Genomic DNA, 16,718 nt, shown 5'->3' on the forward strand with positions numbered 1-16,718 from the left:
ACACACTTCACTGTGCATAACATTGATGTCCTTTACAAGAGTACCCTCTGATACTAGGCTACAGGCTCAACACAAGAGTATCATGGCTCCCAAGTACATTAGTCATGAAAACCCCATAGACGTTTGCATTTTTCATGGTCCAATTATTTGAACCCTGTTTGAGTTCCTCAGATAAAACAAATGTCCCCTGTTTTTCGAATGTGGGGTGGATGTATGTAACATAGATAAGGAGACTAACTGGGACTGCGAAGAAGAAATGTAGCAGAAAATGTAAGGATATTTGGTGTGATAAATAGCCTAGTTCTTGTACCCGTACCCAAGTCGTACACACACTGAAGAACTTTGGCTTTACTGTGCGTGCATGTATGTCCTTCTAAGTGCAAGGTTAATGTATGTGTGTTTTGACTGTTGTGTGTGTATGTTTATTTTTTTTATTTAACCTTTGTGTGTATGAATGTGTGTTTGTGTTCCCTCTTAGTCACCTGGTGTCCTTCATAAACAGTTAATACCAGGTTCCCTGAAATACCGGCAAATAGTTAAGTTTACATGCAACGTCACTGTTATGTTGGCTCATCCTGTTGCCACAGACAATAGTGTCTGACTTGCTCCAAGATGGGGCACACCCTTGACATTTAACCTGGACTTGAGCCCTTAACCCCTTGCTTGAGGTAGAAGTTGCCCTTAAAAAGTGATCTTGGATCAGATTACCTGATCCTGTATCAGTGGTTAGGGGGAAAGTTTCATATCACTGTCAGGAAATGCAAGCTCCCTCCAGCCCTAGCGCAGACCAGTATCCTGACCCACAGAGGTTACAGAAAGCCCATATAAAGACGAGCAGGATGAGAACTATGGTAAGCATCCACGATTTGGAATTCAGTCTGAACTGATAATATCCCATCTCTCGTGAAGCTTTGGTGTTTGTGAATGTGATGTTGGGCCCCACAGCGAAACCCCCCCCAGTCCCATGCGGTGCTAGTGGGTGATGTCATGGAGATGGCAGTAAAGCTCTCAATGCACACCTGTTGTATGTAGAAGAAGTAAAGTTCAAGTTTTACAGATATACACATGGCAGTCAATATCACTGAAATGCATGGATATTACACTACATACAAAAAACAATTCATGACTATGTATACTGAACAAAAATATAAATGCAAAATGCAACTTTATATCATATAAGGAACTCAGTAAATTGAGATGAATTCATTAGGACCTAATCTGTGGATTTCACATGACTGGACAGGGGGACAGGCCGACCCACTTGGAAGCCATGCTCAGACAATTCATTTAGACAGAAGTACTCAGTTTCATCAGCTGTCCGGGTGGCTGGTCTCAGACGATCACTCAGGTGAAGAAACCAGATTTGGAGGTCCTGGGCTGGTGTGGTTACACGTGGTCTGCGGTTGTGAGGCCAGTAGGATGTACTGCCAAATTCTCTAAAACGACATTGGCTTATTGTAGAGAAATGAACATTAAATTATCTGTGAACACCTCTGGCGGACATTCCTCCAGTCAGCATGCTAATTGCACGCTCCCTTAACTTGAGACATCTGTGGCATTGGGTTATGTGCCAAAACTGCACATTTTAGAGTGGCCTTTTATTGTCCCCAGCAGAAGGTTCACCTGTGTAATGATCATGCTGTTTAATCAGCTTCTTGCTATGCACACCTGTCAAGTGGGTGGATTATCTTGGCAAAGGAGAAATGCTCACTAACAGGGATGTAAACAAATTTGTGATTTCTGTGATCTTTTATTTCAGCTCATGAAACATGAGACCAACTTTACATGTTCCGTTTATAGTTTTGTTCAGTTTACATTTAGGAGACTGAGTTGTTGATTTAGTTTGCATAGGTAGCTTATGGACAACTTTTTATATATCTGTCTTGGCCTGTTGGATAGAGAAGAGGGCACTTTGGGTGGATCTTCCTGACACGTGTCCTTAACAGGCAGTGGGTAACCAGTCCCTGAAATGGGACTAAAACAGGGATATAGCAAAGTCTAGGCACTGTTTCTCTCTTCTCTCATGAAGTGAGGGTAGTGATAATGAAGTCAGAGCATCCGTCTATTCAGGATATGCTGTGCTGAGGATGATTCTGCAAGCATACTTCTGGATACTCTCCAGTTGATCGGAGAGGGCTTGAGTTAAGGAGCAATGCGAAGCTGGTGCTGCGTATTCCAGGCAGGTGTGAATGTAGCCTGTGTATATAGATACCAGGTCAGCCTTTGGCACATTGTTATTCCTAAGCAAACTAAAAAGGTTCAATGTCTTGTTTCTCTTTCTAACCATGAATGTTACTTATTCGTCCCACTGCAGATTCTTTTGTACAATGACTAAGAAGTTTGACTGATTCACAGACTTGCAGGTCTTTACCGTTGATTGTAAAGGTACTTGGAGGGTGCGGGTTTATCACAAGTAGTGTATGTGGCTTGCTCGAGGAGCACTGCTTCCTTTCTCTTTCTCTCCTTGTCACTTTTTGAAGTGCTTCAGTAGGAAGGGGAGGTGTTGAGTCTGTGTGTGCATGTGAGCACAGATGGCAGCTGCTCGGCCTGGCCTCACTCAGTGTGGTGCGTTACTTAACTCTTAGCGCTGCCGTCTGCTGGTTCTCTCTCCTTTTGTTGTCGTAGACTACTCAAAAGTAGAATGCTCTTAAAGCACAACTGAAGGCAAAATACCTATCTGATAAAATATATAATGTGGCATCAACATTAGTCAAACATTTATTCTAGTGTCAGAATTTACTATAGGCCTCCCGGGTGGCGCAGTGGTCTAAGGCACTGCATCGCAGTGCTAGCTGTGCCACCAGAGATTCTGGGTTCGAGCCCAGGCTCTGTCGCAGTCGGCCGCGACCGGGAGGTCCATGGGGCGACGCACAATTGGCGAAGGGTTAGAGAGGGTTTGGCTCTCAACCTTCGCCTCAACCGAGTCCCTGCGGGAGTTGCAGTGATGAGACAAGACTAACTACTACCAATTGGATACCATGAAATTGGGGAGGGATAAAGGGGGTACATTGTTTTTTTGTTTTTTTTTTAAATGTACTACAAAATGTAAATAGGATAATTTTGTTCATAAAGTCAGTCTCGTCCAAAACGTAGTTTTGTGAGTTCATGACTTACTTGAGGGTTGTTTTTGATTTTTGACAATGCTCACTTGCCCACTAATATGGGATACACAGCTGCTGGGATTGTGTTCTTTCCAATCTTACCGCAGGACACAGAGTGAGACAGACCTGCCCATCAGATCTAACTTTGTTAACATAAGATGACACGTGCAGTATTTCTCAAGTAAAAAAAATACAAACACCTTAGCTAGATGTAAAATTGCTCTACTAAAACGTCAATTACAGATTTCTTGAATTATCTTAGATTCAATCTGACAGTTTGAGGAAGAGATACTGATTTTGTTCTCATGGGGGACTAACATCACTAACTGCCACATCGAACCACAAGACTGAAATCTCATTTTTTTCTTAAAGAGCAACACTGATGCAGAATTGGTGTGTTCAGTTGCTCTTTAAAGGGACAGTCGGGGACATGGAAATGGCAGCATCAAGCGCTGCCAAGGGTTTACATTGAACTGAAGAGACTGTCTTGTAGAGAGCAGACGTGGCCTAGATTGAAGCTTTTTGTAACTTCATCCATCTTCCAAATTCCAACTTCAATAAGGCATTTTTCAGGAAGAATTGGCCATTTGACCAAGTTTAGGTGTTAGCGTGACATGCACGCTACATGTGAAACAGAGTTGTGCTAATTTTGACCTTTTTTACAATGCACAATTCCTTTAGATAAATCATGTTGATTGAGCTTTGGGTCAGTGGGCCACCATGTTGCTTAAAACCCCAAAGAGTGGCTTGTACTGATGCTAACTCATTTAACTAGTTGAGAGCCATATTGTTGCCTGATGTCATAGTTAACCTTTAACCCTTTCCTTCTAGATTTCCTACCATTGCAGTGGGGGGGGAGTGGAGAGCGACGATTCCGAGGGGGAGAACCAGGAGCTTGCACAGATTGACAGAGGTATGTGGCCCGCTCGCTCAAACCAACCCAAGTTGTCTATGGTCTTCATTGTTACGTGGATGTGTACAAGATGGTCATTTAACAGATAAAGCAACTTCTAGGTAACACAGTATAGAAGAAGACAATAAGCTTATCGCTATCTCTGCCTCTTTAACTTTGACCTATACTCTTGGTCGCCCCCCTCAGAGAGGTGGCGGAACTGCGGCCTCAGCCCTCTGGCCACCAGCCAACAGCACAACCAGGGTCCCCTCTCCCCGGCATGCCTCTGTCGCCTACGCCTCCTTCTAGACCCAACTCTGGACTACCACTCGTCCGAAGAAGAGCTGGAGCGAATCAGCCGCGGCGTTGGAGATGGCAAGAAGTGGATGCTGCACCATCACCACGTCGAGCACCACAGCAGTGCCTCCAGCGACGAGGAGGTGCGGGACCTGTTCGGCTGTGGTCCGGTGGCGGCGGCCTTGGAGCCTGGGACTTGCCTGGAGGCCTCCCCCAGCCCAGTGCTTTTAAGCTCCAGCCCGCCTCGCAGCCTCAAGCCCCCGCCCCCCATTCGGCATCAGTTCCAGGTGGTGCAGCCTGCTGCCAGGCCCATTATCTTGACCCACTTTGACCAGTCAGCGGTTCCCTATACGAAGCACAGGCACAGCTACGGGGGAGAGGTTGGGAGGCCGAGTCTGGACCTGGAGAAAATGCAACAGGTTAGTGTTACTACGCAGTGTCTACAATTCTAAAATAGCAACCGTTAGTATAGCATTGTTCATTCTCCAATCAGCCTAGTATTCTGTGGTTTGGATAGAATCTCACATAAGGATTTGGCAATCATAGAATCACATAGCTGGGTCATGCTATGAATAGAGTGCCTTTTTGGTAGTGTAATTTAAATTAAGAATTGTTTTTATATAAAAGTGAAAGGGTTGATGATTTCAACTTTAATCGGCTTGTTGTGTGGAAAACGGGGAAGGGAGATTGAATGCAGTCCTCACAACAATGTTTGAACTTTTAAGAACATTTGTAGCCTATACATTTATGGGTAACAGGGTTCATGTGTTATGTTCAGTTTTCCACCACAAAACACCAGATAATTACTAAAAAGAGTAGAACCAGGGCCTCCCGGGTGGCACAGCGATCTGCATTGCAGGGCTTGCGCCATCACTACAGATCAATAGCGGGCTGTATCGCAGCTGCCCCCGCGACTGGGAGACCCATGAAGGGCGGCAGGTAGCCTAGTGATAAGAGCATTGGCTAGTAACCGAAAGGTCAGCTCGGGGATTCGATCTAGCAACAAGGTAAAATTCTGTCGTTCTGCCCCTGAACAAGGCAGTTAACCCACTATTCTTAGGCCATCATTGTAAATAAGAGTTTGTTTTTAACTGACTTGCCTAGTTAACCTCTCTAGGGTATGTGGGACGAAATCGTCCCACCTATGTAACAGCCAGTGTAATCCCGTGGCGCGTTATTCAAAAACCTCAAATGCAAAAACTTCAATTTTTCAAACATATGACTATTTTACACCATTTTAAAGACAAGACTCTCGTTAATCTAACCACACTGTCCGATTTCAAAAAGGCTTTACAACGAAAGCAAAACATTAGATTATGTCAGCAGAGTACCCAGCCAGAAATAATCAGACACCCATTTTTTCAAGCTAGCATATAATGTCACATAAACCCAAACCACAGCTAAATGCAGCACTAACCTTTGATGATCTTCATCAGATGACGGTTGTCATTATGTTATACAATACATGCATGTTTTGTTCAATCAAGTTCATATTTATATCAAAAACCAGCTTTTTACATTAGCATGTGACTAGCATGTGACTAGCATTCCCACCGAACACTGCCGGTGAATTTACTAAATTACTCACGATAAACGTTCACAAAAAGCATAACAATTATTTTAAGAATTATAGATACAGAACTCCTCTATGCACTCGATATGTCCGATTTTAAAATAGCTTTTCGGTGAAAGCACATTTTGCAATATTCTCAGTAGATAGCCCGGCATCACAGGGCTAGCTATTTAGACACCCAGCAAGTTTAGCACTCACCAAAGTCAGATTTACTATAAGAAAAATGTTATTACCTTTGCTGTCTTCGTCAGAATGCACTCCCAGGACTTCTACTTCAATAACAAATGTTGGTTTGGTTCAAAATAATCCATAGTTATATCCAAATAGCGGCGTTTTGTTCGTGCGTTCAAGACACTATCCGAACGGGTAAATAAGGGTGACGAGCATGGCGCAATTCGTGACAAAAAAATTCTAAATATTCCATTATCGTACTTCGAAGCATGTCAACCGCTGTTTAAAATCAATTTTTATGCAATTTATCTCATAAAAAAAACGATAATATTCCGACCGGGAATCTCCTTTTCGGCAAACAGAGTAAAAATCACAAAGACGGGGGCGGCCAGGGCACGCGCCTAAGCCCACAGTCCCTTGATCGGCCACCTGAGAAAGGCGATAATGTGTTTCAGCCTGGGGCTGGGATGACGACATTCAGGTTTTTCCCGGGCTCTGAGCGCCCATGGAAGATGTAGGAAGTGTCAGGTTAGAGCAGAGATCCTTTGTAAAAGATAGAGATGGCAAAGAAGGTCAAGAAATGGTCAGACAGGCCACTTCCTGTAAAGGAATCTCTCAGGTTTTGACCTGCCATTTGAGTTCTGTTATACACAGACGCCATTCAAACAGTTTTAGAGACTTTGGAGTGTTTTCTATCCAAAGCCAATAATTATATGCATATTCTAGTTACTGGGCAGGAGTAGTAAGCAGATTAAATCGGGTACGTTTTTTTATCCAGCCGTGAAAATACTGCCCCCTAGCCATAACAGGTTAAGTGCTTTATCAAAACTTACACACAATGTTTGAGAGACATAAAAGGCACTCGTGGAACAACCAATTTCCCTTTGGGATTTTTATATATTTATTATTTTTGGTATGCTAGTTTTCAATGCGAATTGAGGCCTCGCGCAATTAGCCATGCTAACTACAGCTCCCTTTTTACTCCCAAAAAGTTAGGTATAAAACCTATTGTGGATTGCCATCTGATCCCTGTAGACTACATCCAATCTTATAAAGCAAACAGGAAAGTATCATATTTGGATGGACTAACCATTTAAGGTTCATCGAAGTGGCATTCTTTATCTATGTTGGCCGATGATGCCATGTTTACAGTTCTTGTTTGGGTATGGAGTCTGTGGACCATACCTCAGATCTTCCAAGATCACTCAAGTGTATCTTTTTATATTTTTCTCAACCACATCTGTTATGGGTTCAAGTAAAGCATTACCTAAATTTAACTGATGAAGGTTTTCACGAAGGACAAATTGCCATGAAAGTTGTGTATGTTATATCACTCAAACTGTATTAAGTACACTGAAGAACTAGGCTTTACTTTAGGGTAGCCTTGTACCACCAGCCAGAATGTAGACTATGCTTCATTACATTGAGTTTGGGATTAGGTAAAGGGACACAATAGCGTTGCTCTCGTGCACACACACACACACATAATCCATGGCCGGGCGCTTGCCACCTCGGTGGTCCGGAGAGATGAGGGAGGCACGGACGGCAGATGTCTGCCCTCGTTTCTCACAAAAGCCAGCAAGGCAGAAGGAGAGGATTAAATAAAGAACAGAAAACGACAATGACTAATGAGTCACAGAGAAGCTGGTCCAGTGATCGTTAAAATCCAATAGCCACATTGGCACAGACTATGATATTGGAAGTGTGTGTATGTGTCTGTGTGTAGGGGAGGATTTGAGGGGTACATATGTCCATGGGTGTTTTTGGAAAAAGGGAACAGATGAGATAGCGGGCAGCAGTGACAGGGGCTAGGGGAAATAAAAGGAAAGGATGAGGTTGTGTGTGTTTCTGTCTGATCGGCATCTGAGTGTGTGTCCGTGTGTGTTTCTACATCTTTATGTGTGTATGTGAGCTCAGTCAAGTGGAATGGGAGGTGCTGGAGGAAAAACAATAGGGGGGTCTTCAGAGGTAGCTGCCAGACAATACTCTCCCATTAACCCTTTTTCTGGACGCTCCAAGTGTGCGTCCCTATGGATCCTGGTCAGAAGTAACGTACTGTAAGGAATGGGGTGCCATTTGGGATGCATTCTTGGAGTCCAAATTATCAATCTAAACACATGTCTAGACTTCTCCATCCTTCATATCAAATGTTCTCTACCTCTGTATTGCCTTTCATGTCTGAACTGTCTAAAAAGTAATTTCCTGCATCTCAACCCTTCTCTGTTCTTTCTCACAAACTATTTTAGTGGACAGCACTTTCTCTCCATTAAAAGAACCTAGAGTACATTTTTATTTTGCTAAAATAAAAGGAGAAGCAATTTAGAGGGTTTGGGATTAGAGGGTTTGTCAAGGATACAGTTCAGTAGTTGTGCAAGAAGGAAACGTGATAGTCTAAAATCAACATACAACCTAAGTGTGACAATGTACAGTCATTTACCTGACAAGGTAAAAATCTGTTGTTCTGCCCCTGACCAAGGCAGTTAATCCACTGTTCCTAGGCCGTCATTGTAAATAATATTTTGTTCTTAACTGACTTGCCTAGTTAAAGGTTAAATTTAAAAAATCTTGTAATATTCTCAAAAGGGTCACACGGCTGTTTTTGTCTCTACTACTAATCCACCGTGCTCACGGTAATCCGAACCCAATTGCTCAGATGTGACACGGCCCATTGTCTGTAGGAAACGATTGACAAAGCAAACAGTTTATGTGGCAGATGTCTTTTTTGCCTGGCTAGCCACAAATTATTGGTCTGTCAGATATGCATTAAATTCATAACTGTGCGCCTCGAAAAAAATCGGAGTATCCTTTATGGTCCTCAAATGACAGAAATGCATATACGGTTTCAGGGATGATACAGAGCACATTTAAGAGCTATTAAATGATCGCCAAATTTGAACTACTAAACGGACTGTACAAACGTTGTTGGGAAGGTTAGGGGGGGTTGGGCATGTGAGGTCCATACAGTACCTTGCAAAAGTATTCATCCCCCTTGGTGTTTTTTTTGTTCTTTTTTTTTTGCGTTACAACCTGTAATTTAAATGGATTTTTATTTGGATTTCATGTAATGGACATACACAAAATAGTCCAAATTGGTGAAGTGAAATGAAAAAAATTACTTGTTTAAAAACAAAAAGTGCTGCACATGTATTCACCCACTTTGCTATGAGGCCCCTAAATAAGATCTGGTGCAACCAGTTACCTTCAGAAGTCACATAATTAGTTAGATTGCACACAGGTGGACTTTATTGAAGTGTCACATGATCTCAGTGTATATATACACCTGTTCCGAAAGGCAACACCACTAAGCAAAGGGCACCACCAAGCAAGTGGCACCATGAAGACCAAGGAGCTCTCCAAACAGGTCAGGGACAAAGTTGTGGAGAAGTAAAGATCAGGGTTGGGTTATAAAAAAATATCCCAAACTTTGAACATCCCACGAAGCACTTTTAAATCCATTATTAAAAAATGGAAAGAATATGGCACCACAACAAACCTGCCAAGAGAGGGCCACCCACCAAAACTCACGGACCAGGCAAGGAGGACATTAATCAGAGAGGCAACAAAGAGATCAAAGATAACCCTGAAGGAGCTGCAAAGCTCCACAGCGGAGATTGGAGTATCTGTCCATAGGACCACTTTAAGCTGTACACTCCACAGAGCTGGGCTTTACAGAAGAGTGGCCAGGCAAAAGTAATTGCTTAAAACCTGTTGGGGCTAGGGGGCAGTATTGAGAATTTTGAAAAAAATATGTGCCCATTTTTAACTGCCTCCTACACCAACTCAGAAGCTAGGATATGCATATTATTAACAGATTTGGATAGAAAACACTCTGAATTTTCTAAAACTGTTTGAATAGTGTCTGTAAGTATAACAAAACTCATATGGCAGGCAAAAACCTGAGAAAAATACAAGCAGGAAATGAGAATTTTGTGGCTGTACTATTTGAGTCATTCCTAATAGATCACACAGTGACAAAGGATTCATTTCGCACTTCCTACGGCTTCCACTAGATGTCAACGATCTTTATAAAGTTGTTTGACGTCTATGATGAACAGAGAACGAATGACAGGGAAGGGAAGTTGACGTCCCTGGGATGTCGTCACTTCATTATTGCGCGCACCTGCGCGTTCATGTGAGGCGAGACATTTTTCAAAACGTTTTTCAAGACACAGGAGAGGTCGGGTTGAAATATTACTGATGGTTTCACGTTAAAAATGGCCCTAAAGATTGATGCTAAACAATGTTTGACATGTTTGAACGAACGTAAATAGATTTTTTTTAAACTTTTCGTTGTGACTTTTCCACCCCCGCCCTACATTTTGAGGAGCCTACTGAACGCGCTAACAACATGGAACAACTTGGAGTTATTTGGACATAAATTATGAACTTTGTCGAAAGAAACCACATTTGTTGTGGACCTGGGATCCCTGGAAGTGCCTTCTGATGAAGATAATCAAAGGTAAGGGATTATTTACAATAGAATTATTGATATTAGATGGTTCCAAGATGGTGCTAACCTGTATATCCTAGCCTATTGTTCTTAGCATAGCACTCCGTTTATTGTTAGTGTCATCTGATGAAGATTGTCAAAGGTTAGTGCATAATTTTAGCTGGTTTTCTGCTTTTGGTGACGCCTGTCTTTGAATTGACAAAACATTACACACAGCTATTTTCAATGCACTCTCCTAACATAACCTAACTTTATGCTTTCGCCGTAAATCCTCTTTGAAATCGGACAATGTGGTTGGATTTAGGAAATGCTTATCTTTCAAATGGTAAAAAATTGTTGATTGTTTGAGAAATTGAAATTATTAGATTCTTGCAGTTTTGAATTTCCCGCCATGGTATCTTGTCAATAAATCCCGGTACCGGGATCAGAGCGGGAAGGGGTCCTCTAGAGGTTAAAAAAAATAAGCAAACACGTTTGGAGTTCGCCAAAAGGCATGTGGGAGACTCCCCAAACATATGGAAGAAGGTACTCTGGTCAGATGAGACAAAAATTGAGCTTTTTGGCCATCAAGGAAAATGTCTGGCACAAACCCAACACCGCTCATCACCCCGAGAATACCATCTCCACAGTGAAGCATGGTGGTAGCGGCATCATGCTGTGGGGATGTTTTTCATCGGCAGGGACTGGGAAACTGGTCAGAATTGAAGAAATGATGGATGGCGCTAAATACAGGGAAATTCTTCCAGAGATTTGAGACTGTAACAGAGGTTTATCTTCCAGCAGGACAATGACCCTAAGCATACTGCTAAAGCAACACTTGAGTGGTTTAAGGGGAAACATTTCATTTAAATGTCTTGGAATGGCCTAGTCAGAGCCCAGACCTTCATATAATTGAGAATCTGTGGTATGACTTAAAGATTGCTGTACACCAGTGGAACCCATCCAACTTGAAGGAGCTGGAGCAGTTTTGCCTTGAAGAATGGGCAAAAGTCCCAGTGGCTAGATGTGCCAAGCTTATAGAGACATACCCCAAGAGACTTGCAGCTGTAATTGCTGCAAATGGTGGCTCTACAAAGTATTGACTTTGGGTGTGTTGAATAGTTATGCACGCTCAAGTTCTGTTTTTTTGTCTTTGTTTCACAAAAATATTTTGCAGTGGTAGGCATGTTTAAATCAAATGATATACAAACCCCCCAAAATCAAATTTAATTCCAGTTGTAAGGCAACAAAATAGGAAAAATGCCAAGGGGGTGAATACTTTCGCAAGCCACTGTAGCAAATCTCCCTCCCTCCACAACAGCAGGAGTCTTGCGTTTACATTCTAATTTGGACTGGGAAGTAGTCTTTGACAGGATATTATAAGCTTTGTTGACTGCCTTATTTGGTTTAGCAACTGCTGCACTTTTGTCACTTTCTTGATTTATAATTCTTAATTGACACTGGTCAGTTGCTGTCACATCATCGAATATATGAATTTACTTCTAATTGTCAATGAAACCCATTGGCTGCTCTCGGAGGAATACAGTGGCTTGCGAAAGTATTCATCCCCCTTGGCTTTTTTCCTATTTGGAAAAACGCCAGTGGGGGTGAATACTTTTGCAAGGCACTGTAAACTGCACTGTAAGTGTGCAGTTTAAGGTGCATTCTTTGTATGAAATGGGGTATACAAATCAATTCATTATTTATTATAGTTATTATTATTCAGGTGTGTTTTGAAATGTTTCAGTAAGACATGGGACAGTATGCTGAGGGATAAAGTTGGTTTAAAGAGGGATGTTTGCTGATCATTTTTTCTCATTTCTTCCCCTCAGAAAATGCTCCTTAAAAAGAACTGTGGTGGGAAAACACGGACCATAAAGATTCGGGTGAGTTTAGATTAGATTAATCTTCTGGTCCCCACAACGATAGTAAAATTTGGGCTCCAGAGTGGTGCAGTGGTCTAAGGCAATACATCTCAGTGCTAGAGGCGTCACTACAGACCCTGGTTCGATTCCAGGCTGTATAACAATCGGCCATGATTCGGAGTCCCATAAGTGGCGGTGCACAATTGGTCATTGTAAATAAGAATTTGTTCTTATTTTTAGTTAAATAAAGGATGTAAAATAAAAAAATTCAAACACAAACACAGAGTCCTTATCCTTTCAAACCGAGCGACAATACCCAGTCAAGATGGCCGTGTCCATTAAAGTCGCGATAAGACTGTTCACGGGGCTGCATGACCTCTGTCTCGCTACCAACACCTGGATGCCCCTCCAAATGCATGCTGGGATAGAATCTGATACTAGTGTCATGTAAAAATACTCAGTGTGAAATAGCTTATTATTGTGAGCATTTTTACACTTATGATTGCCTGTGATTTGTGACATGAAAGCGTGAAAAAGCTCACGGCTTGAGAATTCTCGCTGGTCAATTGCTTCTACTTCAATTTTGCTTCTGTTTTATCTTGTTGCTTAGGTGGATAACATCAGTGCCTGATTTGAAATTGACACTTAACTTGAATAAACAAGTAATCATTTTTTAAATATATTATTGATTATTTTGCGCTTCTGTCGGGGCTGGCTAGCTAGCTAGCTAGCGTCGGGTAACTTTAGCAACTGGTTGGAATGGTGAGAGTTTATGCGTTAGCATAGCGATTTAGCCACAAACCTGTTAGCTTGTTGTGAAAACTGTGTTGATTGCTGAGCTCGTGGCTGTGCCACTGCGCTTGGGCGGATCGCTCTCCTCTCACCCACATCTCCACTACAGTCACTTTGATATGACATTGTTCAAATATGTTATTTTGATAACCAAATGTATTGATCTAGCTAGTTGCCATTCTGTCCATAATATTATACACCAGCTCGCTATTTGCATGACCACAACTAGCCCTGACGTTCCTTATGCAGTCAAGAGTATGTGACCGCAACCCACCGTCTTTCAGACTTAACAACTGTGGTTGCCTCTGCTGGAGCAATCCTTGAATGGAAAGTAAATACATTTGTGGTAAAGCCAAGTAATCATCTGTCAACCACTGAGGTATATAGCTTGCTATGGATCAACACTACTATGATTGCCATGGTAGTACAATTTCACCAAAATCATCTGTTAAATTAGAGGAATTTATGTTACGAATGACCTCTACTGGCGTAATGTGGAACTGAAGACTCAACTTTGTTGTTTCTTCCAGGTTAGTCTCGATAATGCCATGGAGAAAACAAGACCTTCCTTGGTGTCCTTTGTTTGTCCATGGCCATATGCTTAATTAGTAGGTTGATTTTATTTCAGGTTATGAGGAACACATTACAGGCTATCTGGAAGAAAGCTATTCATCCTGGCAGGTATCAGACCAAAAGCAAAAATGTACATGAACAATTCCCATGTCTCATAATGATCTGCTGTCTTATAGCTGTTATTGATGACACTAGATAGGACAAAGTGTATTCTTGCTACCTAGGCAAACTGTCTAGCTACAACAGCCCACCCCAATACAATGTGTCATGCTCTTACTGTTACACTTACCCACTGGACCAGCTTAATGTTAGGTTAATGATAGCAAACAACACTGAAATATGTGACCGGTTTTTATTTCAAGGGTGGTGGGGGGAGGAAGAGAATACATTCCCCAAGTCAAGACAAAACAATAACAACAAAGCCAAAAGACATGAATAATACAATTCAAAAGTTTTTATTTACATCTGCTTTCCTTATGTCTTCAGACAAATTATTAAATCCCTCTGCTCATACTAAGACATATTAGTCAGGCTTGAAGCTGTGACTTCCAAGAAATGTGTAAAATTTCAACTTAGTATTGCTTGTGAAGAATATCAGGAAAAATTAACAATCCGATTTTAAACCTAGATATTACTAATAAAGCAAGAGGTAGAATGTGGTGAGACCATATGGTGAACAGAAAGTATATAAAAATGCGATTGCGAAGGAGGCAAAAGTATGATGAAAGTAATGACACAGTGAGGATGAATGAAGTAAATGACCAGGGATGCAGCAAGGACACTTAACACCCAGGGGAGGCAGAGCCGTTGGGCACAGGATCAGGCTGCTCCTCCGAATGGACTGTGGGGTGGTCTGAGAAGAGGACAAGACCTAACGCTGCCAGGGCTTGTGCACGCTAGGACAAACAACGATGCAAACAGTGAGTGGGATTCTAAAACAATTGCATTTAAACACAACTAATCTGCCACACCTGATTGAGAAGAGCAGGGCAAATGCCAGCTTGCCACACGTTTGCCAGCGTCCCTGGCTTCTACACTATTTTGCTATCTACAGTGGTGCTGCCGTGTCAACAACCCCTCTAAAAATTGTCTCCAGTTTACATTTTACCATTTGTGAAGCACACCCATGCATATCCAATATGATGCACCCTATGTGTGGCTTACCTTGACTTCCTCCTTGAAGTCATGGTGATGAGGGGATCCACAAGAGACAAACCTAGAAATAGGTAGTTATTTTTATTTATTTATATATTTATTTATATATTTATTTATATATATATATATATATATATATTTATATTAATATATATTTTTATTTATTAATATACACTGCTCAAAAAAATAAAGGGAACACTTAAACAACACAATGTAACTCCAAGTCAATCACACTTCTGTGAAATCAAACTGTCCACTTAGGAAGCAACACTGATTGACAATAAATTTCACATGCTGTTGTGCAAATGGAATAGACAACAGGTGGAAATTATAGGCAATTAGCAAGACACCCCCAATAAAGGAGTGGTTCTGCAGGTGGGGACCACAGACCACTTCTCAGTTCCTATGCTTCCTGGCTGATGTTTTGGTCACTTTTGAATGCTGGCGGTGCTTTCACTCTAGTGGTAGCATGAGACGGAGTCTACAACCCACACAAGTGGCTCAGGTAGTGCAGCTCATCCAGGATGGCACATCAATGCGAGCTGTGGATAGAAGGTTTGCTGTGTCTGTCAGCGTAGTGTCCAGAGCATGGAGGCGCTACCAAGAGACAGGCCAGTACATCAGGAGACGTGGAGGAGGCCGTAGGAGGGCAACAACCCAGCAGCAGGACCGCTACCTCCGCCTTTGTGCAAGGAGGAGCAGGAGAAGCACTGCCAGAGCCCTGCAAAATGACCTCCAGCAGGCCACAAATGTGCATGTGTCTGCTCAAACTGCTACAAGACCATGGTGATTGCCTACGGAGCTGTGAAGGGAACGGCACCTCCATACCTTCAGGCTCTGATCAGGCCCTACACCCAAACAAGGGCACTGCGTTCATCCACCTCTGGCCTGCTGGCCCCCCTACCTCTGAGGAAGCACAGTTCCCGCTCAGCCCAGTCAAAACTGTTCGCTGCTCTGGCACCCCAATGGTGGAACAAGCTCCCTCACGACGCCAGGACAGCGGAGTCAATCACCACCTTCCGGAGACACCTGAAACCCCACCTCTTTAAGGAATACCTAGGATAGGATAAAGTAATCCTTCTAACCCCCCCCCCCCCCCCCCCCCTTGAAAGATTTAGATGCACTATTGTAAAGTGGTTGTTCCACTGGATATCATAAGGTGAATGCACCAATTTGTAAGTCGCTCTGGATAAGAGCGTCTGCTAAATGACTTAAATGTAATGTAATGTAAACGGTCAGAAACAGACTCCATGAGGGTGGTATGAGGGCCCGACGTCCACAGGTGGGGGTTGTGCTTATAGCCCAACACCGTGCAGGACGTTTGGCATTTGCCAGAGAACACCAACATTGGCAAATTCGCCACTGGCGCCCTGTGCTCTTCACAGATGAAAGCAGGTTCACACTGAGCACGTGACAGAGTCTGGAGACGCCGTGGAGAATGTTCTACTGCCTGCAACATCCTCCAGCATGACCGGTTTGGCGGTGGGTCAGTCATGGTGTGGGGTGGTATTTCTTTGGGGGGCCGCACAGCCCTCCATGTGCTCGCCAGAGGTAGCCTGACTGCCATTAGGTACCGAGATGAGATCCTCAGACCCCTTGTGAGACCATATGCTGGTGTGGTTCGCCCTGGGTTCCTCCTAATGCAAGACAATGCTAGACCTCATGTGGCTGGAGTGTGTCAGCAGTTCCTGCAAGAGGAAGGCATTGATACTATGGACTGGCCCGCCCGTTCCCCAGACCTGAATCCAATTGAGCACATCTGGGACATCATGTCTCGCTCCATCCACCAACGCCACGTTGCACCACAGACTGTCCAGGAGTTGATGGATGCTTTAGTCCAGGTCTGGGAGGAGATCCCTCAGGAGACCAT

The 16,718-nt window shown here is 42.9% G+C and overlaps 1 protein-coding gene across 2 annotated transcripts in view; it reads left to right on the top strand.

Moving 5' to 3' along the window:
- The window catches only part of LOC106602886 (uncharacterized), a 35,543-nt gene that overhangs the window by 9,801 nt on the left and 9,024 nt on the right, over positions 1-16,718 (top strand). Inside the window, exons 2-4 of one of the 2 annotated variants that reach the window (XM_014195862.3) lie at positions 3,933-4,014; positions 4,201-4,709; positions 12,296-12,349. In XM_014195862.3, the coding sequence (XP_014051337.1) occupies positions 3,933-4,014; positions 4,201-4,709; positions 12,296-12,349 (645 nt within the window). The remainder of the gene's footprint in view (positions 1-3,932; positions 4,015-4,200; positions 4,710-12,295; positions 12,350-16,718) is intronic. The other variant, XM_014195870.3, reaches the window with a different exon arrangement.

This window comes from Salmo salar, chromosome 01 (genome assembly GCF_965601325.2).
Source record: "Salmo salar chromosome 01, fSalSal1, whole genome shotgun sequence".
Taxonomy (NCBI): domain Eukaryota; kingdom Metazoa; phylum Chordata; class Actinopteri; order Salmoniformes; family Salmonidae; genus Salmo; species Salmo salar.